General features: G+C 44.3%; 1 protein-coding gene across 2 annotated transcripts in view; it reads right to left on the bottom strand.

The window, feature by feature from the left end:
• ESYT3 (extended synaptotagmin 3) overlaps positions 1-20,408 on the bottom strand; it is a 34,118-nt gene extending 13,710 nt beyond the window's left edge. For both annotated transcript variants that reach the window (XM_075152818.1, XM_075152819.1), the window contains exons 1-9: positions 20,022-20,408; positions 14,102-14,143; positions 13,047-13,181; positions 12,440-12,516; positions 6,030-6,096; positions 5,319-5,408; positions 4,203-4,258; positions 1,191-1,311; positions 43-216 (exon numbers count right to left, since the gene is read on the bottom strand). In XM_075152818.1, the coding sequence (XP_075008919.1) occupies positions 43-216; positions 1,191-1,311; positions 4,203-4,258; positions 5,319-5,408; positions 6,030-6,096; positions 12,440-12,516; positions 13,047-13,181; positions 14,102-14,143; positions 20,022-20,306 (1,047 nt within the window). In that variant the 5' untranslated portion in view covers positions 20,307-20,408. The remainder of the gene's footprint in view (positions 1-42; positions 217-1,190; positions 1,312-4,202; positions 4,259-5,318; positions 5,409-6,029; positions 6,097-12,439; positions 12,517-13,046; positions 13,182-14,101; positions 14,144-20,021) is intronic.
• Between the last annotated feature and the right edge of the window lie 6,241 nt (positions 20,409-26,649).

Raw genomic sequence — 26,649 nt, 5'->3', positions numbered from 1 at the left:
GGCTGTGCATCCTACAGATGGAAAGATCAAAAGATTCAGTACCTCAAATGTCTCATTCCAAATGGGATTAAGATCTCGGGAAACTGTCTTGCTTCGATACTGCACCGTGCCAATGCGAAGAAGAGCATACGGGTCAGACTTCCCTCTGATTGCACCAAGGAAACTGTCTTTCTGGACAAGGTTTTCAGCTTCTAGCAGATGAACCCTTATTACTCCCTGAATAAAATAAGATACAAAATTGGTCATGAAAATGCGATCTTTGGATAATTATAATATGTTACCTCCTAAAACTAGTTATTTCAGGCAGCAAGGGTAGTCACCATGACAGTTTTGCAAAGACATGTATTTTGATGCAGTATTTTTCCAATGACAGCTCTATTAAAACACTTTCTACCATTTACCTAGAGAGAAAAAAAAACCTTAAACAGATACACAATCCAATCTAGATAAGTGGGTAGGAAATATTCTTCAATTTGTTTTTAAATCAGAAACATACATATGCACACAGGATTACAGCCACAGTCAAATCAAGTGTAGAGTAAAGATCAATTCCCACTGACTGAAGGAGGAACTAAGCACCCATTGGCAGGTTCTTATTTTATTGCGGAGTGGCCATCCAGCTTCAATTTGGTGATGCAAGTTTGCAGTAGGGAGCATCCCTTTGTCATTCATTTATATTTACCCTGATTAATGAGTGTATTAGGTATTTGATGTATGAAGGAGACTGAAGATCTGAATATGTCAAGCATTTAGGAGATTTGGTGTTGGGTTTTTTTTTCCTGAATTTTTTTCTGTAACAAAGAGATGTCACCCTCTGAGCTCCCTATTTACACCCGTTCACAGCATTAGTAAAAAAATTATGTAGCCTGACACTCATTGCTCATGTATTTACCTTCTCTAACTGAAGATCTGCGGTATTCTCAAATGAGACTAAAGGTTTAAATTGGTAAATGAGCTCAAGGTCTAAACAGACTTCTTATGCCACGTATAAAGGGTAGGATCCCCCAGCCCACCCCCCAAATTATGAACTGACCAACTTCTGCTTTTATATTTCTGAAATATTACCTACAGAAAGCCTACAATCCCGGTTGAAACAGCTGATGCGGGAATCTAAGACACTAAGCATGCACATTGCGGCAAACGCACGCTCAGGTAGATTAACACCCTCACACTGAAAAAAAAAAACTCACGTGCGGGATAGGGAACCTCAAGTGGGCAATGTTCATGTTCTTTTTCAGAGGCACTGTGATCCTGTTCGGTAGAACCAGCCGTGCAGCAATGAAGTCTTGAATTAGCGAGTCTGACATTACACTGCAAGTGGGGGGAAAAAAGCAACCTAAATCTCTACAATCAATCACAATTTCAGTTAGAATGAAAGAATGAGGCACAGTGAAAAAATGGGCACTGCAAAATGAGTAATACTGCCCACCTTCCCCCAAAGAGTTATCAAACACTGGAACAGGCTGCCCAGGGAAGTGGTTGAGTCACCATCCCCGGAGGCATTTAAAAGACGTGTAGATGTGGTGCATAGGGACATGGTTTAGTGATGGACTTGGCAGTGCTAAGTTTATGGTTGGACTCAATGATCTTAAGCATCTTTTCCAACCTAAATGATTCTATGATTCTATGAAAGAGCACCTCCGGACAACTGCACACGGGCAGAAGAAACTCATGCTTGTGACATTTAGCTTAAAATAAGAGGAAATGGAGAGGACAGTTCAACACCAGAACCAATCACCAAGGGTGGATGTGGATCACTGCGGAAGGTTAGGCTGCCTCCTATCAATAATTCATGTCCAGTTGAGCTGCTGCAGAGGAGAACATGAGCATGGCACAGCCTCTCAAGATCCCCTTCAATCTTATTCCCTATCGTTCTGCATATAATCGCCATTGCCCTGTGGCACACATGATGCTGATGCAAATGCCCACTTGCAGGTGGGGATGTTCCAGTCTAGGGTTACTAGGGCTGGATGTGAATTTGGCTCTAGCAGGTTGTAAATGATGAATGGGAGCTTAGGCCGTATTATGAGATTGTCACACACTCAAACAAGTCATACAAACTCATGTGCCTTCTGGGTTTCGTTGGGAATGCCAACACCAGATGGACAAGGTGAGGAGGGAATCAGGAATTTTCAGTATTTCACAGGGGGCTCAACACCTCGAGGTAGTTTGTTTTTAGACTTAGAACATGGCCCCAGCGCATACTGCTGTCTGTTCTTGGCCACGTGCTGAGACCTTACTGTAAAATGGAAGGAGAAGCCAGACACATTCAAAACAAAATGAGTTTGGCTTTTTTTTTTAATAGAAGACCAAGCAAAAGATGAGGTTCTGTATCTTGGTATATGTTGCACTAAGAAGGAAAATCTTGTTTGAAGTAACTGGACCTTTGGCACACAGGAGGTCACGCCGGCTGAACTGAGGGTACTGTCTTGGAAGTTTAGGGAACTTTCCAGTCTAATTAAAACTTACACATTTTTAGCTTTTCAGTTTAAATATTTTCTTTAGAATTGCTCTATTTGTATGGCAGGGACAACTAATTTGACCTGTTTCTCCTGAGCAAGAAGTATATGGCTATCACAGACATCCAGAACTCTCCAGGTGATTAATGAGAAGATTTCAACATACTACTACAACTCGACATGAGCAGAAGACAGTATTAAGAGGAAAACCCAAGAGCACCAAACATCTGAAAGACTTTCATCCTCTTAATAAATCTAGTACTTATAAGGCAGCTTCTCAGAGTAAGACTGTGCAATAAAATTGTCACAGTTCACAGATGAGGCTGGATTCACACAGAAGGAAAGTCCTCTCCTACTCCAAATGTGAAATTGGGAGCCTGAAAGCCCTTGGTCAGGCTGTTGGCTTTCCTGTCAAAAAACCCCACAGGAAGGTGACAGAGTTGTCCCTTCTCTCGAGTCTCAGGGTACACCCAACTAAACACAGCTTGTACATGAGGACAGACGACTGCATCCAGTTTCTTTACTCTCTTAAGTAAGCCTGATTCATTTGAAAGGGAGAGCTCTTGTTCAACCTGTACTTCAGCCCATTCATGGTCAGGCATGTTTTGCTCCTGGCTTTCATGTGCAGTGCTGATGAACAAGCAAGGGTTTCTGTGTTCAAATCCCTGTGAGAGAACCAGGGAGTGAAAATTTAGGACACCAAATTTGCACTTAATTATAGGAGAGGTTGTAGGTTGGAACACCTACATACCTTCTCCCTGCAAGGATTAAGGAAACCACGTTAGAAAAGAACAGATTAATTCCTCTGATAAAAACTGGAGCTCTCAGGGCAAGCTTCAGGGCAAAAGGCCACTCTAGCCTCAAATTAAGAGAAAAAGAAAGCTTCCCCTCACTCAACATCAAAGGTCTTCAGAGGCTCTTTAATGCATAAACTGGCACCTAAAGTAGCCAGCCATTTCTGTGAGTCTGCAAACCATGAGCTGCAGGGGAAAAGAGGGGAACAGAAGTGTCTGTATTTGCATTTAAAGGGAGAAAGGCAATGGCTGAGTACCAAATATATTTTGTTCTTGTGTAACAGAATTTTCTCCGTACAGTAAGGAACAAGGACAAAGTGAATCTCCAATCTGGAGAAACAGTTTGAAACTTACAATACTGAAAACGACTAAGATTTTCATCCTTGCTGTGCAACTTTTATGTACAAGATCAACCCAAGAGGCACTGGGTAAGAGCTACATTTTCTGAAGAACCTAAAGGGTGAGCAATGACACAGAAAGAGAAGAACATTTCTCCTTATAAATCTGGTGCAGTTTTTCATGGATTGTATTTCAGTTCGTCAGAGGGACTGCAACTCTGTGATACCTAGTCTTTTTTCACTTTAATGTAAATAAACATAAGCACAGACTGCCTGCCACCTAGGTCTGCTCATCTACCTTTATAAGCAACTGGCACATGGGAAACAGAAGAGCTCACGTTTTAATTTAAAAATGATTGTAGTTTTGGGCATTTACCATTTCCATCCTAAATCCCAAAGGCAATGAAGCGATTGAAGCAATTTTGACAGAATGTAAAAAGCACCCTCCTCAGGTTTTGCAAACTCCACAGCCAGATATAATGGCATGAGTATCAGCAAAACACCTTTTACACACCACTCTTGAGAATAACTTTGATGATTACTGGAGAAAGCCATCCCAACTTCCAAAGGCTTTCTAAAGAAGAATAAAGTGAAGCAAAACAGACACTCACTTAATCCCTGGGACATCCAGGAGATTGCTCATGCCCGCCCAGTTGATTTCCAAGTGCTACAAGAAGATCAGGGAGAAAAATGATACAGGACCATTAAAATTTATTTCAGAACAAAGGTAGAATTTAAAGGGGAAGCAAGTGCTTCTAAAACAAAGCCAGCTGTTTAAAGAAAGTAAAACCTGCACCAGTAATGACTGCATCTATACATTAAAACCAACAGCTGGTAGCAATTCCCTTATCTATTTTACCTGCCATACCTGAAATGAGGGTATCACTGGGACTTATCCTGCAAGCACAGGGAAACACAGCATTCATCCCCTAGCAATGGCCACTGGCAGATGCCCTGGGGTCATGCGTAGTAAATCCAACAGCTCTACCTAGACTTTGAAGTTGTTTCCTTTCACTTAGGGGTTGGCCTGTGCCCTGAGGCAGGGGGATTTACAAACACCACCTGACTTCAGGAGTCTGTATTTCTATTCACACAATAAACAAAATTTTTTTTTCATGTACTAAAATAATGCTACTACACCTAAACACAAAAACACCTCATCCAAGATCAAAAATGTATGACTTCTATGAACTCAAGCAGAGGATAACCCACAAGCAAGCAAAGCTGTGTGCTATAAGATAACTGGTTCTTACAAGACTAGAAGGTTTCTCATATTTTATTAAACCACAATTCATCTACAAAGCACATGACCTTAAACAGGCAAGCTTTCAAAGCACGACCATGACTGAATGGTCCCCAAGATGACTACGTTTAAAATCTACGAATGGGAAGATTTAAAATGTACCTGCCAGGAACCTTGCAGCAAAGGCCTAGGAAATGGCTCCTGTGCTGTAACCATTGTAAAGTCCTCCCATTCTTAGAGTGAAGCAAGTAACTTTTTAGGCACTACTACAAAAAAGTAGGGCAAATTCATTCCTTTCCTCTTGGAGTTCAAGAGGAGCATGGAACAATCAGGAATTTGCTATTCAAACACCCGCACTGTGAGGCATTCACAGTTATGCAGTTTGGGTTACCAGTTATGGACAGCTTGCGTCACTCACTGAAGACCTATCCATGCATTAAGACAGACCAAGAAGGCTGCAGAGTGCAGTTCACTACTGACTCACCGGTTTCTGCATAAAAAACAAGGTCACCGCTCCAATAAAAGGTGCATCGGTCAGAAGAGGTTCCAGTATCACCCGCAATGTCCCATACAACTGCAAACAACACACCAAGGAAAATTGAGTCTGAAGGTACTCTCAGGATGCAGTTTCAAAACTGTGAGCTTTTCAGTGATGGAGATAATTTTAAAAATCCTACTTGAAGTCATTTTATTTAGAATTTAATAACAACAATATCCTCCTCCCCTCCCAAACCATTGCTATGGATATCAGGCAATGCTTTCTAAGTTTGTGGAGTCTCTCTGCAACCCTGACTGCCATACAATGGAATGATCTGCCTATTGGCTTTCAACATTGTAAGAACAGGTTGTTGGTCTAATCTACACCAGTTTATGAACACCCTGGCAGAACTGGCTCTTTTGAAGTTCTCTACCAACATGCAGCTCCTCTGAACTCCAGTGGCAGAAGCTGGCCCACACGAGCTCGGTGCCCTAGCACTGACCCTGTTTAAGAGTCACACTAAGAAGATTAAAAGTGGTATTTAGGTGCTTTCCATGGAAGGCATCATTTCCCCAGCCAAAACACACGGAGATAAAGCCAATCGTTCCAAGCCTGCTAGTTGGTTGTTTCCCAGTTAAGTGTCATGACCTCCCCATTGGGACATGCTACCTCCTGCCACACACAGCCTTGAACAGACAACGTTAGCGCTGCACGCACCTGTACACCTTTCACTCCAAGATTAAACTTCGATATGTCCATGTGAATCTCACAGTCCCCTATGTAACTGAAAGAAAATTCTCACGTTATTCCACAGTTTGCAGTAGTCCAATAAGAAATTTTGGGCTGTACAGAGTATAAATGAAATTAGTTTAATGATTGACAACATGACCCCACAGGCAGAGAGAGATTTTTTGAGCAACCGAAAAGGGAAAGTTCAGCACATGGAACAAAGGTCAGATCTTCACAAGAGAAAGCCTGCAGTCAGCTGGGATATTGATCTACCTGCAAAATGTCAAAGCAACATCTCTATTTCAAGGTTCCTTTTCCATTCTTAAGACTGGCAGATGGCTGAGGCAAGCTTGCTCCAAGGAGGGGATCAACAGGCTCATTCAAAATTCAAAGTCACAGCAGTTACCCTCTTGCTCCCTTCTCTGCAAAGGCCTGATCCCACCTGACAACCTGGTGACCCAGCTCCCAAGCTGATGCAGAGCCATCCTGCCATTACATATGGAATTCTCACCTTGCCCACAACCCAAAAGCCCACTTGAAGGACAAATTCATCACTAAATATAACCTGGTTTCCTTGAGGCTGAATTAAAAGACAACAACTTAGATCAGATTTTGGTCAGTTGCCATGGAGAACATCAGGCTTTAAATAAAACAAATGCCAAGTGCGGTACTTCCGCAATTTGGAAACCACCTTAGACTTTAATAAAAGAACAAACGTCACCTTATGCAGAAACCAATAGCCACTCCCCAGGGAGCAGAACCTAGCAGATTTGTTGATGCCTCTGGCAGAAAACAATTGAAGGGAGCTACCAAGTTCCCTTTCAGTCCTCTGAGAAATAGCTCTTTCTGGATGCAGACACACAAACACCCTGCAGGTAAAGCAGGGTATAAAGGTACCGCAGCACAGTGAATGTGCTGTGCTTGCCGCCTGCATACATAATTTTACCCCATAATCAAAGAAAGGACAAGATTTTTGCTCTGACCACATGTATATGGACAAATAGGGCTGCAGTCGCCACTAATTCACACTTTATTTTGCAGATTCCTTCCACCCAAGAAAAACCTGCCAAGAAAAACCCTGTGAATTTGTCTCCATTTTTGCAAGCAAAGTTCTTGAATATTTGTTTACAGATAGTCACTTAAGAGAATTTAAAAACCTCGTAACACACAAATTAAAGCCTTTAATGTCAGAGCATTCTCATTTCTTAAATAACCAACCTCACAGGCCATGCCAAAATTAACACAATCTTCCTTATAAGCTAGTCACATAATTACACAAACTTATTCTTATGTTTATTAATTTCTACAATTTTGACATTATCTTACAGCTCATTACACTGGGTGCTAATAGAGCTTTGTCACAATAAAAGTCTAAATGAGAAGCCAAAATTAGTTCCTCAATTTGCAGTAATTAATCCAAGAGGATTTAATTCAGCTGTTGCCAGTGTCCAACACAACAAATAATAGTTGTGGTGTTACAATTTACAACCTTTACACCTTTCCACACAGTCAAAAACTCTTTCCACCCAGTTCCAGATGTCTCGTTTCTCTAGTAATACTTCAATACATGCAATCATGTTTTAGAGTCTAGATGTCAGAGAAGTCTTTACCCCTTTTATCAGAGCCTGAGCCTTTAATTATCCTTAAGTCTGCTTCATATAGGCATCACCCCCATGCCAGGGTGCTTGGTAGGAAGGATGCACTCTTTGTTTATTAGTTTTACTCCTCATTTCCAGTCCCAGCAGCTCGTGCTTTTGTCTGTCCCCTCTGCTCAGCGTAACCTTGCTGTGCTCTCTGCTGTCCTCCCCTAGCCCAGCGTGTAGGGCTTCCTTTGCCACTCCGCCGCTATCCACAGGACCATGCTTTACCCACCCGCGAAGGGTGGAAGAACCACCCGTTTCTCTCCTAAACCACCTATTGCACAAGGGGAGGCAGATAAGCATGCCTGTGCCATGGATGAGAACTGGAGAAGCTTGTACACGTGCATGTACCTGTATCTCTTCTGTACTTGGGTGGAAAAGCTGGGCCTGGTGTTTATGATACAATGGCAATCCATTGGCCGAGGGCAGGGATGCTACAAGAGCACAAACTGACAAGTTTGACTACCTGGATGTCTACGTATCCCTTTAGAAAAGGCACGTGTAATTCTCCCCCTGTAAAGTAACTCCTCGTGGGCCCCATCTTCTCACTGGCCTGCATGCTAAAAGCCCCCTTTGGTCCAGCCTTCTCAAGTGCTTTGTAAAGCAGACTACTGCTTCATCTGCCTGACTTCGGACTTGGTTAAATGCACAAGCAGTATTAGACAAATAAGGGAGACAAGAAAACGTAACCAAGTACCACAGGGTATGACAAAAACCAGACCACCTCTGCCTTTCCCCTTTGCCGATCAAGTCAGGCTCCTGAGGGCAAGCATTCCTTTCCTGCTCGACACTGACAAGTTTCCAAAATGCTTTTAGCTTCTTGTAAGATCCTGCAAACGTAGTTAACCCAAACTCCACCAAAACTCAAAGAATTGTTGCACACGTCTTTTGACTACTTCCTCCAATTCTGCACGAGATGACAGAGACTGTCTTTCCAGATTTGAAAACTTGCCAGTTAGGAAGTCCAGAGATTGTCTTTTAAGAGTAAATTGCAATGTGTACATTTTTTTTATACATATTAATTATTACACTATTCTTCTATGACATCTCACATACTGTAAATGCCACAGAAGAGCACAGAAATGAAAATTCAAAACATTTCCAATGAAAAATGATTATGAGTACTAAATCAGATTAATAGAAAGCAACTGGATTGCACGATACTCATCTGGGAGGTAATAGTGCCTTCAAATACTTTGAAACTCTGATGATTATAGCCAATTATTACATGGCTACACAGCAGCCCAGACAATCACAGAATTAGTGGGAAGGAAAGCAGCTGTAGGAGGTCAAGTGGCTACACTTGAAAAGTTCCCATTTTGAAAAATGCAGTTTTGGAGAACATTTCTGGAATGCTTTGACATTAATTCATTTGGAGAATGCAACTGCCAGCTCCCTATGCTCAGGGGACAGATTCGTGATTTAGATCTAGGGCAAATTGTTTGGAGATCCCAGAGTATTGCCAGTTTATTTCCAGCTTGGATCTCATATTTCAGATTTGGGGATTTCAAATCTCAGTATGTTGTGGATCTCATATTTCATTTAGCCACTGCAAGAACCCTGATACTTTCTTGTGTGCCATGTGAAAGCTGTAGATCAGGTATATTTGCACTGGAAAGCAGATACATGAACAGAATGCAGACACCAGGACCTTCAGACAGAAATTTGACAAACTTTGTCTGTTCAGAAGGTAAGCAGTGATTATCTCAACATTTCTGTTCAGTCCTATAAGCTGTGACAAAATTTACACAACTTAATTTACACCAATTGGGTGCATCATCTCAGGGACCGAGCAAAAGATATTGAAAGACGACTTATAGCCTCCTTCCTTGCCTTTGCCAAAAGGTCTCTGTGCCTCACAAGGAATCACCTCTGAGCCTTGGTTTTCCTGCCAAAAACTCAAGTATAGTCCTTTCACGTGGGACAGTCAAGACTGTAATGAGACAGTGCTCTACATAACCATTCCCAACGCTCTGATGCTACGGACATGTAAGCTGTTGTTAACAGATTTAATTAAAGCAGCTTCTCAAGTTCCTTTTGGTAACTCCATGCAATACCAGATCTACTGCATCACTGGCTCTGCTGACAGGTATGGCCCATACAAGTAAGGGACCTTTAAGTGCTATTTTTCACAGTTCCCAAGCAAAGGATGCAATTTGTGATATCACATCACAAATTTAATGCAGAGGAAAGGAAGCTCTTCTTCACACGGCACAGACCTGAACCACAGCATTCAGCACCGAATCATGTTATGGAGATGAGGAGCACAGATTAAACAAAACACTTGATGGACCATATGTCTACGAGTGGCTATTAAAACTGCACAAATGATTCCATACAGACCACAAAGGAAGGCTAAGAGGGAATGGTTTTTTCTACTCCTGCCCTTTTCCTGTGTTTTTCCCTGGCCAAGTCAAAGACTCTGGGCTTCAGAGACAGTTACCTCCTTGATAAAACTGGAGGAAAAAATCCCTCCTCCTGTACTGCTGTGAGACTGAAAGCAAGAAGCATTTACAGAGCATGCTGAGATTTCTGGATGCCAGACACTGCCTAACACAACGGGTAACTCAGCACTGGAGCGGGGCAGAGGTGCTGCCAAGGCGGGAGTGCTGTCCACCGGAATAACAGCACCCTGCGTGAAGCGCCTGCTCCGCCGTCCCTGCTGCAGCCGTCCTAGTCAGCGCCGCATGCAGCAGTGAGCCAGCCAACAGGCCACGCTCACGTGGGTTTACCAACAAGGGAACTCCCACAAAATTACAGCTACCAAGCACCAAGGCAAAGGAGTCATGTTTATAACATGCAGACACGTTAATCTTTTAATGTCCACTGCAACATAGCTACGCTTCTCTGAAACCTAACCCAAGAAAGGGAAGTCAGTCACTGTGGTCTCAGCATTGCAAAAAAAACACTGGCGCCCACAGCACATCGCTTTCCTCTCCAGAGCTGTGATGCCAGGACGCAGCTCTGTGGGCAGATCCAGCCATTTAAACCTCACCAGCATGCAGCGACCGAGAGGTAGTGCAAAGGGCAGCAGCCTCACATCGGGGCAGCTCAAGTCCGTTCCCTCTAAGCAGCTCTTCTCCCGACACCAGCTGCACTAGTGCAGACGCTCACTGCTATTCATGTAGCTAGGAGAGCCTATTTTGTAATGGGGGTTTGCCTCGCTCCAAAAAGTGGAGATTGCCCATTTCTTTAACTAAAGGAAAAAAAAAAAACCATGTTCCTTTGGCAACCCAGAAAAGGCAGGTAAATAACACCACTGCTCATAGATTTGCTTCTCCCCATCCCTGGAAGTAATACGCTACCTCTTGCGGACTCTGTACAATGCACAACACCCAGCTTAATTGCAGAAACTGATGTTAATGTATTAACATAAAAGAAGCTAGGTCCTTAACACAGCCCAGGAGAAGAGACCGCCATCAGAGAGACAAGGTAGTCTGAACAGTCCTGTGTGAACACAGAAAATACTTGGGTTATCAGATGACAGTTCAGGTTAAGTTATCATCAGGATGAGGAACAGAAGTGTTTGGCCAGCTTGGAGATGCTGATGGGTCTGCCAGAGGGACAGGAATGAGGAGGTGGGGGAATACGTCTGCCCTGAAAATGCATATGTGGGAGAAGCAGCCTGGAGAAGTAGTTTAACAAAGAACAGCAGCAACCTCCTGCAGAGCCTTAAAGGCATCAAATCCCTCGATCTCAATGTGGAAAGCACGAATGATTTGCCAAAGGCCCTAAAACTGGTCTGGCTATTACAAAGAGCACTTCACTGACAGCACTGAAGCACAGCATGTTCCAGCTGAAAATCAAGCATGTCATTTTGCAGGGAGTGATGGTGCTCTGCCAGGGCTGGGGATGCTGCCATGCCATTGCCACATTAAGCAGCAGGCACAGTTCTGAGCAACTCTGTGCTGTGGCCAAGATGCTCCGTAATTTCACACCGCTTTTTCCTGGCACTACCATGAAGAAAAGCCATATAAATTAGGTAGCTCAATCACCCACTAAACATACAGAGCTACAGCAGCATGCAAGTGGTATTTCCCCCAGTAATTCCATTCTCCAGGCTAAACCAGGAGAGAGTTTAACTCTGCAGTGGCTCTGATGTTAACAAAACACACAAGCTCATTCAAAACAGCCTGGGAGGTATCAAATGTTTTATCTAATTTTGTTGTTGTTGTTAACAGAGCTAGAGGCAGTTTTCTGCTCAGAGAACAGCTGTAATCAAAAAAAGCAAATATGTTGGGTGGCACATGGAACAAATGGTGAGTAAAACAAGAGGATTAATCTAGGGGAAGGAATTAAAAAATAAATAGCGCAAGTAGTTCTGGAAGAACTGGAGAGGTTGGACTGAAGAGGAACCATAGCGGGGCAAGTCAGACAAAGCACCTCCATGCCTGAGAGCTGTCAGAACAGGAAATACCGTTCCAAAATTTGGGTTCTTACTGCCATGAATGGCAAAGCCAAGGGACACATTCTTATACCCATGGCAGCAGTGATGGGCCAGAGTCGGTAACACCTAGACCTGTGTAGGTGACACTGCTTTCTGACTTAAAGGCTGATGACATCTCACTTCTGTACGTACTGAGGACATCAAGCTGGGCGACAGATTATCTCATATCATTCTAGGTTGATGTAAGAGAAGGACCTCTCCACTTCATGCTGATCTTAGTGGACCACATGTCCAGTCCAGCGTGACAACTCACACACAGGTGTCAAATGGGCAGTGAGTTAAGAACCATCTAATCAATGATGCAATGTTACCATATCTGCAGGTCTAGGATAACTTGTCTCCTATCGATTTCTTTGGTGTAGGCTTTTATTCCATTGATTCTAGGGCACTGAAATAAAGACAAACAAGATACGACATAGTTAATATCTTTCAAGTCAAGCCCAAGTGAAAAGTCCTACTCAATTCCATCGAGTACAGAAGCATTCATTAAAGACTTTGCACAACTGCATGTAAAGTACGAGTAAACCACACAAGTTTTTCCCTTAAAGAGGTAGTGTGAACAGCCTTGGCAGTCCTCAAATACAGGGCTGGTTGCAAGTAGCCCATGCTGCAAGCCTTAGGAAGCACTGAAAACTCCTGTCACAAGGGTATAACAAAAAGAAATGTGGATACATGCCCCTTTTTCTATCTCCAGTCCCATGCTACTGACAGCCGGTGGAAAGGGATGTGTGTCTCTCCTATATGATCTTTCCTTCATGCTCAAGTCAACATGAGGAGGCAACAAAGGAGGCAGCAGTGTTGTACCAATACCATTTTGTTAAAGACTCAGAGTTATTAAAGAGCTGAACATCAGACTCCCCTTGCATCTGAAGTTTTCAGAAAAGACTGAACTGAAGTGTTGCAAAGGATTCACACTACCTTCTCGCCAAAGTGGATCTTGGTAAAGGTGCATGTTTTCAAATGTACATTCTTTGCTCTGATTTTTGGTTCAAGAACTTCTTTAAATGTTTTTTCCATGATTGTCCCAAAGTATGGCCAAGCCTGGACAAGGACCTAAAGAACAGCAAAAGCGGAAACACACAGAAGATTCTTTGTATAAATACCTTTTGTTGAGAAACAGACACACACGTTACAGAACGTGTATTATTGTCTGGCTATTAATGCCTGTCCTTTTAAAATACCAAGTCACACTTGTGCTCTTAAGTCATCCTTATGGAAGGATCCATCTCAGTTCCTCAGAAAAGGAATTTGTCTGAGGAACTGAAGGCTGAGTTTTCAGCACCATAAGAGTCTATTGACTGCTTCTAAGCACAGGGGCTGAGCCAGCAAAGCCCAGGGTTAAAGTCTCTAAAGCACATAGTCCCTAATTACTGTAAAGTGTCACAAAGTTCCCTGGAGTTAGGTTTATTTAGAGAGGAGTGAGATGAGCTTTTACATCAAAAAGAAAGTTTGCTAAAAAGAAAAACAGGATAGTTACTGGATGCTAATTTGCAAGTTCAGCTGTTTTGCTTTGAATTACAGAGTCCAGTCCCAGTGAGAGCTTGTCTACACCTGCTGATGGGAGCACCTGCCTCAGAGCTCTCCAGGAACCTCTCTGGTAAGAGGAGATGCCACTACTTTTGCTAAAATAATAATAATACATACATACACACATATGTATATACACATACACATATATATACATCTATATATATACACGCATACACACACACTCGCTTTTTTATTTTAATCTCAGAATGAAGTGTTGTGGTCAAATTCATCAAACCTGTATCAACCAGGCACACATTTGGCTCTCACCAAAACCTCAGTGGCAACTCTATACTTAAGTGGCTCCAAGACTTAAGTACAGACACTGACATGATTGAGCCCTATTGTAGTGACTTGATAATTTTCTCAGACTCGGCCCACAGAATTTGTGCTGTGATGCAGGTCAGAGCAGATGGCCTCACAAACTGGAGTTCAGAGCTCCTCACCTTGTTCAGCCACTCCACTCGTTCAACATCAGGGAAGTGAACCTGGATGCAAAGAAAAATAAAGTGAGTGCCACATGCCATCTGTTTCAGCATACTGCAACATATGCAAAAGAAACGACGGAAACAAGTTTTAGAATAAATTGAGATCCCTCTGCCCTCATACATACACCCTTTATAATTCCCTACCTCCTTGAAAAATTGTCAAAGGCAAATAAAATAGTAAAAAATAGTAAAAGGCAAAAGAACACACGTGCACTGTTGTACCAGTATGCCTCTGGGCATATTTATATGATTAAAGCAAGTGTCATATCCTGTTCGTGATGTAAAGCAGCATTAGATTTCTCATCCTTCTCTTGGTCATGCCTTGGGAAGCCACGAGAACCTGCTTCTCTTCAAGATCACAAGCTGTGAAGGACCTATTTCCTGTACTGGCTCACCTCAACCAGGACACCGCACTTTGGAAAACAAAAACCTGCTTGGGAAACTCAATTTATCGGTTGCGGCAGCATTTCTCCACTAATACGAACATCGTGCCAATGGCTTCAGGGAAAAGAAGCACTGTAAGAGTTCAAGCCTATTAGCATGCACTATCACGTGTAACAGTCCAGTGTTTTCATCTCTCAGAGTTTTTTAAGATGCTAAGGACAAATTAAAATGAAGTAGTCACTCATGCATCATGTTTTCAAGTTGGACACATCAAATGCCAACACGAAGTGTATGTGTCCACTACAAAATCCCTCCAGTTCCCTGAAGTGATTACTTGTTTAATCACCATCAGGACAGTCAGATACGAGGCCACTCTAAAGTAACTAACTGATCTCTCAGATCTCACGAAGAAGCTGCTGAGCGAAGAGCCACAATTACCTTATTACAATCACACATTAATACATTATCTCCTTATACAGGAGCTGTGAATTACACTCTTCAGTCAAAGGCTTGCTGTTTAATACAGCAGCTTTCAGAGAGGTGCTCAGAGATGTTCTGACAGAACGGACAGCAGCTTGCCTTTTATTCCAGCTTCATGTATGATTTCAGAGCCCATTTCCCTTGCTCAAATAATGTTTCAAATTATTTCCAATTATTACATTAAAAAAATCAAAGTGATATTACCATATTCTTTATAAGCAATTTCTTTTGATGCTCTAAATAGCAACTTCTCCATTAAATAAGACGATGCAAGTTCACTGAAATGTCAGCCTACCCAGCTCATTTGCATGGTAAAGTGAGAACACAGCACCAGAAGGGACAATCAATACTGATAAACCACTGCTGACATTTTACAGTAAGGCGGATTATGTGAATCAGGGGACCTCCACTTCACCTGCCAGCCTTTCATCTTTCACTAAAAGGTTCTCTGCCAGGACACATAAATCCTGGGTAGCCTGAAGGCAGCTGGTTCCCAGCTCCAACACAACTGCCAAGCACCAATGTCCTGCGGCATTTGTGCCACAGCCCTGGATCAGTCACAGGCAGGGTAGAGCAGGGGTGGAAGTAGCATGGTGAGCTGTCCTTCAAAAAGACCTTACAGCTAGGAGAGGGATGTGACCCAAAAGGAAGGACAGACCAGGACTCAGGGCAACAGTTAGGCACCACATCCCAATGGGAAAGTCACAGCCCACGTGTGAGATCCACCAATGTTAAGGGGAGAAATGTAGCACAATATAAACCACTAAAGTTGGCTGGGATTATTCACTAGAGCCAAAGCTGCTAGAGGTGCAACTGCAAGAGGTGTCCAAGAAGCAAGCTGGTGGCCAAGGAGAGCTGGAACAGCACACAGGAGCATCAGGAAACAGGCAAAAACTGTGAGAAGGAGGTGGCAGCTAGACCCACCTTAAGAAAAAGCAAAATCGAATTTAACTGTTTGAACCACAGACACCCAAACCAGACAGCCCAGGGCAAACTCCAAAAGCAATGCAATGAATCACGTATCACTGTGTCACACCTCAGATTGCTGTGATAGGATTAGCAGCTGTTTGTGGTACATTTCCATCCCGCTTGACACCCCCTCATTCACGTGTCGGCAACGCAGCTCCTACCCAGGCACTCTGTGCCTCAGCTTCCTTTGACAGACAGAAGAAGTAGCCCTGCTGTAGCTCAAAGGTACCAAAGACCACCAGGAGCTCCTCGGCTAATACAACAGAGCTCTCACAAAGGCAAACACCACAGACATTGGCTGACTACATGTCTCTGCCCATTATGGAAGGCCACCAAATTTCAGCGGGTTCCCAATACCAAAGGTGAGCTGCACTCAATGGAACGAATTCAATGAGCAGTTCTGCAGAAGAATCAGAGCTTGGCATCCAAGTGTTGCATCTAGATTATCCGCTGACTAGTAAGACATAAGCTCTGAGCAAAGCTTTTTCTACCCACAGAGTATTCCCATAACGTGCATGTCCCACTAGCAGAAGATGAGTTCTGCTCTAGTTCAGCCCAATGACACCACCAAGCTCTCTTCTTGACCCAACAGCTTACTCCAACAACTTACTTCTTGGAAGAAAAACATCTGCAGTTCCATACTTCTTATAAACGTGCTCTGCACTTCAGCCTCATTTCTGACCCTTGTTACTAGTGAGAGCCCTGGCAGAAAGGTCTTGTCCTCGAGTTTGTCATCAGGACAGAACAGGTAAGAGAAGCCCAAAAGACTTCCTACTAAACCCAGAACCAGCCACCAAGAGCTGCCGAAGTTAACACTATCCCAGAATAAGACTTAATCCTGTGGCCTTGGGCAAGTCACACTATCAAAATCAGTTTTCCCCATCTACAAAAGCAGGCATACTTCTTGCCAGTATTTTAGGAATGCTGCAAAAATTACTTAGCATTTGAAAAGAGCTTTGAAGATCAAAAACACTAGGTAAGGGCCAATTACTAGCAAGTAAAGAAAATGTATAGGTTTCTGCATGGCTCCACCTTGCCCTGGAGCAGGCCACAGCAGCGATCATAGCAATAGCAAAACCCATGTCTGACACAACAGTGCCATTCTGCTCAAATACAACACAGGAATGTATCCATCAGGGTTTTTTTGTTTGGGGTTTTGTTGGGTTTTTTTGGTGTTTTGTTTTTGTGTTTTTTTTTTTTTTAAGGGACATGTTTTTTAGCTCCCTGTGCTAAGGCAAAAAAAAGTCTAAACAACCTTTTGCACAAAAAAGGAATTAACAGGCAAAGTTTTAAAAGGACTATTCTGTACCCAGTAATATCAATTTCTCCTGCTAAAAGGAATTTAACACCAGGAAGAAACCCAGCATACTTGGATGTTCTCATCCGCAACCTGCTAACAGCTGCAAAAGCAACATGGAGAAGTCACCACCACCCCCAGGAGCCAGAACGAAGGTGGAAGCCCGGCGACCTCTGCTCCAGGCACTGACTGGTTTTGCAAAAGTCAGGCTAAAGGCTGCACAGGCTGAAGTCAGAAAGTCTCACCTCTCCAAGACACAGATCTGACTCTACTTGACACGAGCAGATTTCCAGCCCGGTTTCCTAAGGAAGCAGAGCCTGCCCACATAAGCTGTCTGGCACAAGAATGCCTCTATACCAAACTCACTGGCTGGTTTCAGCCAAGAAACTGGTGCTGCAAAATAACCCTGCAAATTCCCTGAAACAGATGGTTAAGTAGATGAGGGAAACCCTCCCAGCGTCCCCCCTGAAGGAAAGGCTGCAATACAAATGCATCTCCTAACAACTGATACCAGGATCAAGGGGAGCCCAAGCCACATTTGAAGGAGCCACTAGAGTGCTCTTAGGGAGAGCATTTTTTAACCAACTAGTGCAACCAATGATTGGTCTTAACTCTTCACTGGACAGATCCTCCTCATTTTACTACAGGGCACACGAAGAGAGAACTATTTACCAATCCCCTAAGACACTGCCATTGCTTCATGCCTCCAGCACCTTTCCCAGGATTACAACACTGCAAATCCAACCCATGCTCCCCCTAGCCTGAATTGTATTCCTACTCCCACCTCTGCACGTCAGGAGAGAAGAACGCAAGGGACATTTTTAGAGCTGTTTCAACTGAAGGCTCATGAACACTGAAAGGCAAAAATGAAAGATAAAATGATGACACCACAGAGAATAAACTGAATAGACAGCAGGTGAGAATCAGCCTCCAAGACTGGCACAAGGGAGAAGATCAAATCACAGGGGACAGAAGGAAAACTAACACTGAGGAGTTAAAAAAACATCAAGTATGGTGTGGAAGCAAACACCAACTGATGAAGAACAAAAGTTACCAACACAGAAAAGGAAAGGAGGAGAAGTAGCAATAGGGATAAAAGCTAAACCTAAAAGCACATGGTGCAGCTGCTTTATCCTTAGGTCCTACATCTTGCCTTCCAGTAGCCAGCTCCAAGAATTCACAAGTCAGGAGTGAGGCCTCTGGAGAAAGTCTGGCTCCACCTTCTCTGTGAGCACGTGCTAGGCAGTGGAAGACAGCGGTGAGATCCCCCTTAAGCCTTCCCTTCTCCTGAAGGAGGCTGAACAGCCCCAGCTCCATCAGCCTCTCCTCACACACCAGCCCCTGACCATCTCGCTAGGCTCTGCTGAAGTCTCCCCGTTTGCCAAAACCTCTCCTGTGCTTGGGGGGGGACAGCGATCTCAGTGCAGCCTTGTGAGTGCCGAGCACAGGGCAATCAATAATCCCTTCCATTGACCGCCTGCCCATGCGCTAATGAAGCCTGACACTTTCAACAACAAAGCCTAAGAACTTTTGAGATTGTGTGTGTGTGTGTGCGTGCGTGTGTGTTGGGGGGGTGATTCTGATTTTTCAATGATGACCAAGAGACTCAATTTCTCGTTACCAAGATTCAGGGCACTTGAGGATAAAGCACAACACTATTCTCACAGCATCAGGGCAAGAGCTGACACCACCACACTCATTAATGCTCTGAGTTGTTTTAAATGCTCTGTCAATACAAACAAGCAGAAACTTCATTCTGCGCCCGGTGGGAGGGAACATGTGCGGGGAGCTGCACCAGCTCTGCTAGGAGACCCTGGCCTCACTTCTCAGAAGCGCTGACTGCCTTCGTTTCCCACAGTATTAAGGAGAGCCAAGTGCTGTAGGCTATATAAAACAGTTTGCTGACTATAAACGTCTCCATGCAACACTCCTTTCGTAAGGAGCTCTTTGATATTCTCTTTCTTACACGAAAAGCATTTCCCTACCAGTCCCTGACATGTTTTTAAATGCTAAGCAAATGACGATGAAGAAAAAACCCTCATCATCCTTTTCCATTAGCCAACCAAGGCTACCCAACAAATAACCAGAGACATAGAATAAAATGTGCTGTTAGATTTTTCAAGTTTCTTCACTTTAAAACCTAGAGTGGCTAGGAACAAATGTGAAGAACAAACTGGGGCTGACTTTCCATACCATCAAGAAATGGCTCTTTAAAGTTAAATATTTGGGTTTTAGCAGGCAGAGAATATTATGTTTATAGATTTTTTTTTTTTCTTCAAATGACACTGAAAAGAAGGGGAGAAAACTTTCTAGATGAGAAGGTCTAAAATAAGTATCCTCTACACCAAAATACCTGCAATGCAACAGCACATATTTGAAAGAAGATTTCTCCGGGGATACAGCAGTCTATTTTACAAGCACACTTACAGCAACATACACATTTCCTGGACTAAAACAACTTCCAGTTTAGTACTCACTTTACTGAGCAAGACTTCAAAATCAGAGACGTTACTGCTCGGTCCAAGGCATCGCTGCCAGCTCTATTTTTTTTCCTCCCTTCAGCTACTCACTATGGAACACATCGCTCTCTACCGCTCCCGCCGCACCGCCGGGCGCTCCCCAGCCACGCACGCCCGCCGCCGCCGGGAGCCCGCAACGTCCCCGCTCCCAGGGGCTCCCGCCGCTGCTGCGGGGATGCGCGGCAGAGCGGAGGGCGCAGCGCACCTCTGCTCCCCGGTCCTCACTCACCCAAGCCGGCAGGTGCCGGGCGGCCAGGCCCCGGCACACCGCCTCCCGCTCGTCTTCCAGCAGCGCGAAGGCGGCAGCCAGCCGGTCGCGCTTCCACCGCCGGTTGTGTCCCCAGCACAGCCACAGCGCCAGTCCCAGCAGCACCCAGCTGCCACTCAGCCCCAGGTACCCCGCCAGGTAGACGGGACCGAGCCACAGCAGCGCCCGTACCACGGACGAGAGCAGCGGCCGCGGCAGGGCGCCCGACCGCCGGGCGGCGGGGCGGGAGGCAGCCGCGGGATTCATGGTGCGCGCCGGAGCCCCCCGACTCCGAGGGGTCGCCCCTGCCGATTGCGCCGTGCCCGCGCCGCTGCGGCAGCTGCCTCCGCCCGGCGGGGAGGCGCGCCCCGCGCCGCCGGGGCACCCGCCCGGCCCGGCCCCGCTGCCAGAGCGCCACGGCCCGCCCCGCCCCGCCGCGCTATGGCGCCCCCCAGCGAGCGCGTCGCGAAGCACCGGCGGGGCAAGCCGCGCCGTGGCGCCCCCCAGCGAGCGCGCGGCGGGGGCAGCCGCCAGCGGCGGGGCAGCCAGCGGCGGGGCGGCCACCCCCGCTCTGGCACCCGAGGGGCAGGCGGCCCTCCCGGCCAGCCTGGCTTCCCCGAGGGCCACCCGGCACCGGCCTTACCGGTAGCCTGCTGGTGAGGGGGCAGCCATCGCACCCGAGCGGGGAAAGGGGTGAGAGGGAGGGAACGCATCACACACGCGGCAGGGCGGGGACCAGCTGATGAGCAGCTGCCGGAAAGGGGTCGCTCCCACCTGCCCAGGGGCAGCTCCGCTTCAGGCTGCAAGATGCGGGATCGCCACCACTGAAAAGGAGGCTGCCCCTGGAGGGGCCTGGCTCGCTCCAGCTGTTACGGTGGTGCATTTCTTTCAGTGGACCTAACCAACTGCCACTGCGATTGCTTGCTGCTTGATACAGAAGGATATGAGGCAGAAACAACCTGTTGGTTCTGGACACTCACTGCTTGGAAGAATGGGAGTACTTTTTTTCTCCTGCTCTTTTGATTTTGATGGGGATATCGTGGGGGTTCAGATTTTGAAATACTGAGAATTATGCCCTAGGGAATGCAGCATTATTTGGGAACCCTAAGACACTTTTTGAGATGCTGTGAGTAACCCAGCAATATTAGTTCTATATGTTTCTGTACATGCCTTAAGAGACAGGCTGTAATTGTACAGTTCTACACTGTTTTCCACTGCAGTTTTCCCTGGATCAGGCAAATGCTGCTCTTTGTTCAGTGGATAAGTCTGGAACATTGGTGAATGATGCCAGCTTTTATTGTGGCCCCTTTTTGATATTGGCTGCACAAGATAACAAATGATGAGCCAAACACAAACCTCCAAGAAAAGGAAGTTGACCATGATTGGGGAGAACTAGGTTTGGCCCCCACTTTGCCATGGAATTGATATTTAATTATGGGTCAGTCAATAAATCAAACAATACTGCAAGCGATCCTCATTTGTATGTTAATTATTGCGCATGACTGATCTGGGATAGAAATCAGTTCAGGCATCTGAAAAAATCAAGCCTCAAATACCTCACATTAGACAAACTCATGCATGAGAGATCTACTATTAACAGGTACTTTTGGAAACAACCCCCCTAATCTTCCCCTTCTGTCAAATGAGGATGAATATGCTCTTCTTCCTGGGGGTGTTGCAAAGATAAATCATTATAAAACACATATAAGAAAGTACTTCTTTATGCAGTGGGTAGTAAACCTCTAGAACTTGGAGGAGGCTGCAAGGCAGACAGTATCAGCGGGTCCAAAAAGGGATTAGATAAATTCTCAGACAACAAGGCCCATAAATGTACTCCCTAACATCATGGACACAATAGCTGTGGATGCTGGGGGAGGTGTAGGGGAAAGGACTGCAGAAAACAACTGCGCTCATGCTCTCTCCCTAAACAGCAACTCCTATCGCCACCAAGAGCAAGTAGATCCATGGTCTGACCCCAAAGGGCATTTCTGTTCGTAAAGCTGTGAAGAAAGACCAGAAACTGATGGATCTAACAGCTGAAGGAGTATCTGCCCTCTTGATATCATACATTAAAAAATACACAATGGTTAGTTTGCACAATTACATATATCAGGAGACATGTTTACATGCAAAAACACACCTGGTTTTGTTCTAACTGTGACCAAAGACTGAGGCTGACTTGTTATTTATTTTCCCCACTGCCATTTAAAGCTTTGTAAAACATTTTCAGTATGACATTTCAGCCATGGGGTGAAACTTCACATGGATAATCTCAGCCCCAAAGTCTGACCTTTCAGAAAACCAGAAGCTTCTGAAAAAAAGGGGGGCTCTTTTAGTGACTTGAAGACTTCGAAGGTTGCTTTTGCTACCAGGAGAAGCTATAATAAAAGGTAGATCCAGTGTTTTCCTCCTTCAAATTACTACTCTTACAGAGTTTGAGACATTTAGCTCAAACTCAGAGAGCTATGCAGTTTAGAAGCACCAACAGGTGGAAGCTTCTTGAGCAGGAAAAACAGTGGGGTTGCAGTGAAATACACACTGGCTAGTTTCATAAATAAACTACAATTTTTTTGTTTTTTCTTATTCTTCACTCAGCTGATCACAAAAACCTAGGTTCAGGTTAAAGGATAATAAGAGTGCTCCCTCCCTACAAATGAACAGAGCACTGTCCGTCCTGCAGCACAGCCCACAGCTGCTGTTTAGTGAAGGACATGCTTCCATGAAAGCAGGACTCCATGTCCCATCCTGCACTGTCCCCCAAGACCCTGAGCTCAGAAATAGCCCACTCTCTTGGGCACTGCTTGTTCCTTTGCTGCCAACTCTTTACCTTGCGAAGAGACAGTTCCTTTCCAGATCGAAAGAGATTTTAGAAAGTTTAAACAATTACACAAATAATACAAAATTTCTTTAAACTTTAGCTCATACTACTTGAACGAAAGAAAAAGAGAAGTAGAGGTGAAAAATTGCTTTTATCACAACAGGTTACACAGAGAGCTGTTCTCAGACCAAGTACTGTGTTCATGAGAACAAGGTAAATTAATAGCCTTTGAGATCTCTGTTAATTCTGTTTATGATGGATAGTAGTTACCCTTTAAAGAATAATTGTTTCCTGTGGTTTTCTTAAATGTCAGAGGAAATACTGAATCACCAATCAAGAGGACAACTTAAGACCTATCAATTTCCTACTGGGTAAAGTATGATCTTGACTGCAGCAGACTGCTTTCAAGCACCAAATATCTGAGCCACTTGAAGCCAATCTTATTTTTAATTACAGGGAAATTCCACAACCTGTTTCTCACAATATACACAGGACAGTCACTAAGGTAATGACCCAAGGCTATTGTTCTGGCCTGTGACAATCTTCACCTCTGATTTAACTTGACTAGACATCACCACTGTAGCTTATTAACACTAGGATAAAACCATATGTTGTAGCTGATTATGACACAGAGATTTTACAGAAACTGCAGGGCTTTGAAAATGTATTAGTACTAAATTTGCTGTCTCTCAAGCTGGCCATGGTAACTAAGGCAACCCACTTTAAAGGTAGGGAGTTATGAAAAACCACTGCCAACGCTTTTTCTTTTAACTATAGAGAATATGCAAAGGAATTATTCTGAAATATCCATTTAAGCACATACAAATGAGATATCAAAGGGCTTACTGAAGATGACTTTCTAACTTTCTTGTGGCTTCAGGTTTGTGACCAGAGTGAAATTCCCTCATTGATGCTAGCAAATATTAGAGGTGCACTATGTCTTTTCTCTGTGCATTCACAGCAAAATAGAAAACACTTATGTAAGGATAAAACCTTACTCCTTGCGTTAACAGAATGACTTCTGTGTCAAGACCTGATTAAAGTAGTTGCCCCTTTTGGGCATCTTGACAAGGAGTTATTGTTTAGTTTCCTCTGGGTTCATACTTTCCATCCATGTCAAGCAAAACCATATCCAGACTCTGCCTATCATAGGGCAAAACCCCTTGTATCTACTCCTACTGTCTGTTCTCAAGCAGACACTCCCACCGAGTCTGGAGTGCATTTCCCCAGGGAAAGCTGTGGCTTCTCCATTCTGCCCAGTTCTGTCCAGAAATTAAATATGAGCTGGACAGTTAAGATGATCCTGTGTTACATTGTTCAGCCAGATGTATTATTCTGGCTGGAGATGTGTAATTTGGTCATGAAAGTAATTACGAATGTATGTCCTGTTTTGGGAATCATTCCATTGGCATAAAACAATACCAACCTCAAGCCTAGCTGTGGGATACTGACTAGCTAAACCATGCCTAATCTAGGACTAACTGATATTATCTATAAACCTGGTCTGGACTGGTAAAGCTAATGGAATTTCTTCTCAGTGAAAAATAATCACATGCAGAAGACTGCAAGACCAGGGCTTTAGCTGGGAATATGTGCAAAGCCGAGCTGGGAGTAAATGACCCTTGCTTTTAAAGGCTCTGCTTCACTGTGCTCACTCCCCCATACTGTGCCTTGTGCCTGCCTGGTTCATGGCTTCTTACTGCTTTTGTACAACAGGCACTAAGGAGAGGCACTGAACAGCTGGTACTTTTGGCAATATAACAAACCAGCAATTTATTTCACACATCCACTTGTTCTTTCTACAGTGGGGCCATTAATGTGAGGGCAGTGCAGTAGGATGCAGAGTATCCACCACAGCAGGTAAGAGAGTGGTGTGGCCCGGTGCCCCTTGCCTAGCCTTGCCCTTCCTGCCAGCAAATCCCACGTTGCTCTGACACTGCAAGTCGCAGTGGACATCTGGGTTAGCAGAGCACTGAGAAAAGCTGTGTTTTGTGTACACAAATTATATAACTGCACAGGCGAGGCACAAGAAAGTGAAAGAGTACAAAGTGCAATCTATGATGGTAGCAGAGGGAGAGAAAAAATTAACTTCCCTTACAGTGAGGACAGCATTTTCCAGTGCTTCCGGAGACGGCCGTGAGTTGGAGCTGTCACTTTCCTGGCTCTAGGGACGACTCAGCTTTTCCCACAGACACATTAGCACACCTTTGTGTCATCTTGGAGCCTGCACTGACCCGTAAGCAGCTGGTGTCACCTGCTGAACACAACAGCTTTTACTTCAGGAAGGCAGGCTACAGAAAATAGAGCAAGAGCAGAGATTACCTGAGTAGTTATGACCTGTCCACCTAGGATTGATCCCTGGATGCTGTCACAAGGTGGCTTTGCATCCCGTCATTGGTGTTAGTATACAGACTAGATTTGGTAGGTAATTTGGAATCCGGATTGAGGAAAAATAATTTCTTACCTGAAAAGTCAAATCTTGCTGAAATTAGGCTGCATAACAGAATCAGCAGAGAACTTAAATGAGCCAGGGGAACTTCAGTTTATTTCTAAAAGTCTTTGCCGAGTACAACTTCTCTTATTGTACTATACATTTTAATCTCAGAAGCACAGCATGTTAAATCTGTTTGTTTTAAATTTTGCCATTGTTATAACATGAATTTATTCAGTTTTTCTGTTTGAACAATTGTATCTGCAACAGGATCTGTAAGCACAAGATACAATATCTTCAGTCTAAAAATAGCACAACACATTTCTTGGAGGATAAAATATTTTATAGCTTTTGTAATGTCAGTTAGTGAAAGGCAAGCAAGAAAACCCCAGGAAAAAAATTGTCTCCATATCCTTTTAAATCCTTTTCTACTGTGCTGAGTGAAAGAGCATGCTGTACAGGCTACTGACACACATTAGGCTTAAAAATTGCCTTTCAAGTGTATGATGAAGTTCCAGAACAAGCTTGTTAATAATTAATAGCTTAGTCTGTAATCTGTACAATGTACATCTTGCTGTATTTCAAGTGCTTAAAGGACTTGACTGAGCTCACAGAAACCTCTCCTTTAAGGAATTCGAGTGCTCAACCTTTGTGAAACACGTTAAAAGTGTCAAGCAGTGGAGGAAGATAACTCATGAACTACAGGACTGCTGTCCCAGCTGGTACCTCCCCATCAATGGTGAAGACAAGAAGCAGAAACTTTCTTGGTTAAGTTTCTTGGAGGGCTACATCTTGTTTACCTGACACTTTCCATTTGAACTGTCACAAAACAAAAGAGTTTCTTGATAAACTGTACCTGCTTTACCTAATAACACCATCCCTATGAAGCTACTTCTTTTACACCCAGGCTTTGTAGAAGTAATGGATACATCATCTGCTACGCTCTCTCTCCCCAGAAGGAAAGGAGAGAGGTAAAAACTGACACTTTCTGCTCCTTTCTTTCTGCTGCAGGGCTCAGTCATAACTGCACCTTTAATAAAGTCCAATTAAATGCAGACTTGCCTGAGCACTCTTCATGTCTCCGGTCTGTATTTGACATGGCGTGGCACACAGATCAAACTGAGACCTACGGAGTAACAACAAGAGCAACACATGTGAAACTGTGAGGAATGCTGTTTGCATTTTTGCCTGCTCAGACATCCCTTCATTGTAATGGATCCTGACACAGGAACACCTGCCTGCTGTCTCCCACTTGGAGCGTGGGCTGCCAAAGGCGGCACAGACACAGTTTGCAATGGCACAGCCAGGCTGGCACAGGGCTGGGAAGTCAGTCAGTCAGAAGCCACTTTCCTCGAGCCAAC

This window comes from Calonectris borealis, chromosome 6, assembly GCF_964195595.1.
Source record: "Calonectris borealis chromosome 6, bCalBor7.hap1.2, whole genome shotgun sequence".
In the NCBI taxonomy this organism is placed as follows: domain Eukaryota; kingdom Metazoa; phylum Chordata; class Aves; order Procellariiformes; family Procellariidae; genus Calonectris; species Calonectris borealis.
Note: the sequence above shows the minus strand (reverse complement) of the source record. Positions and strands in the feature narration are given on the sequence as shown.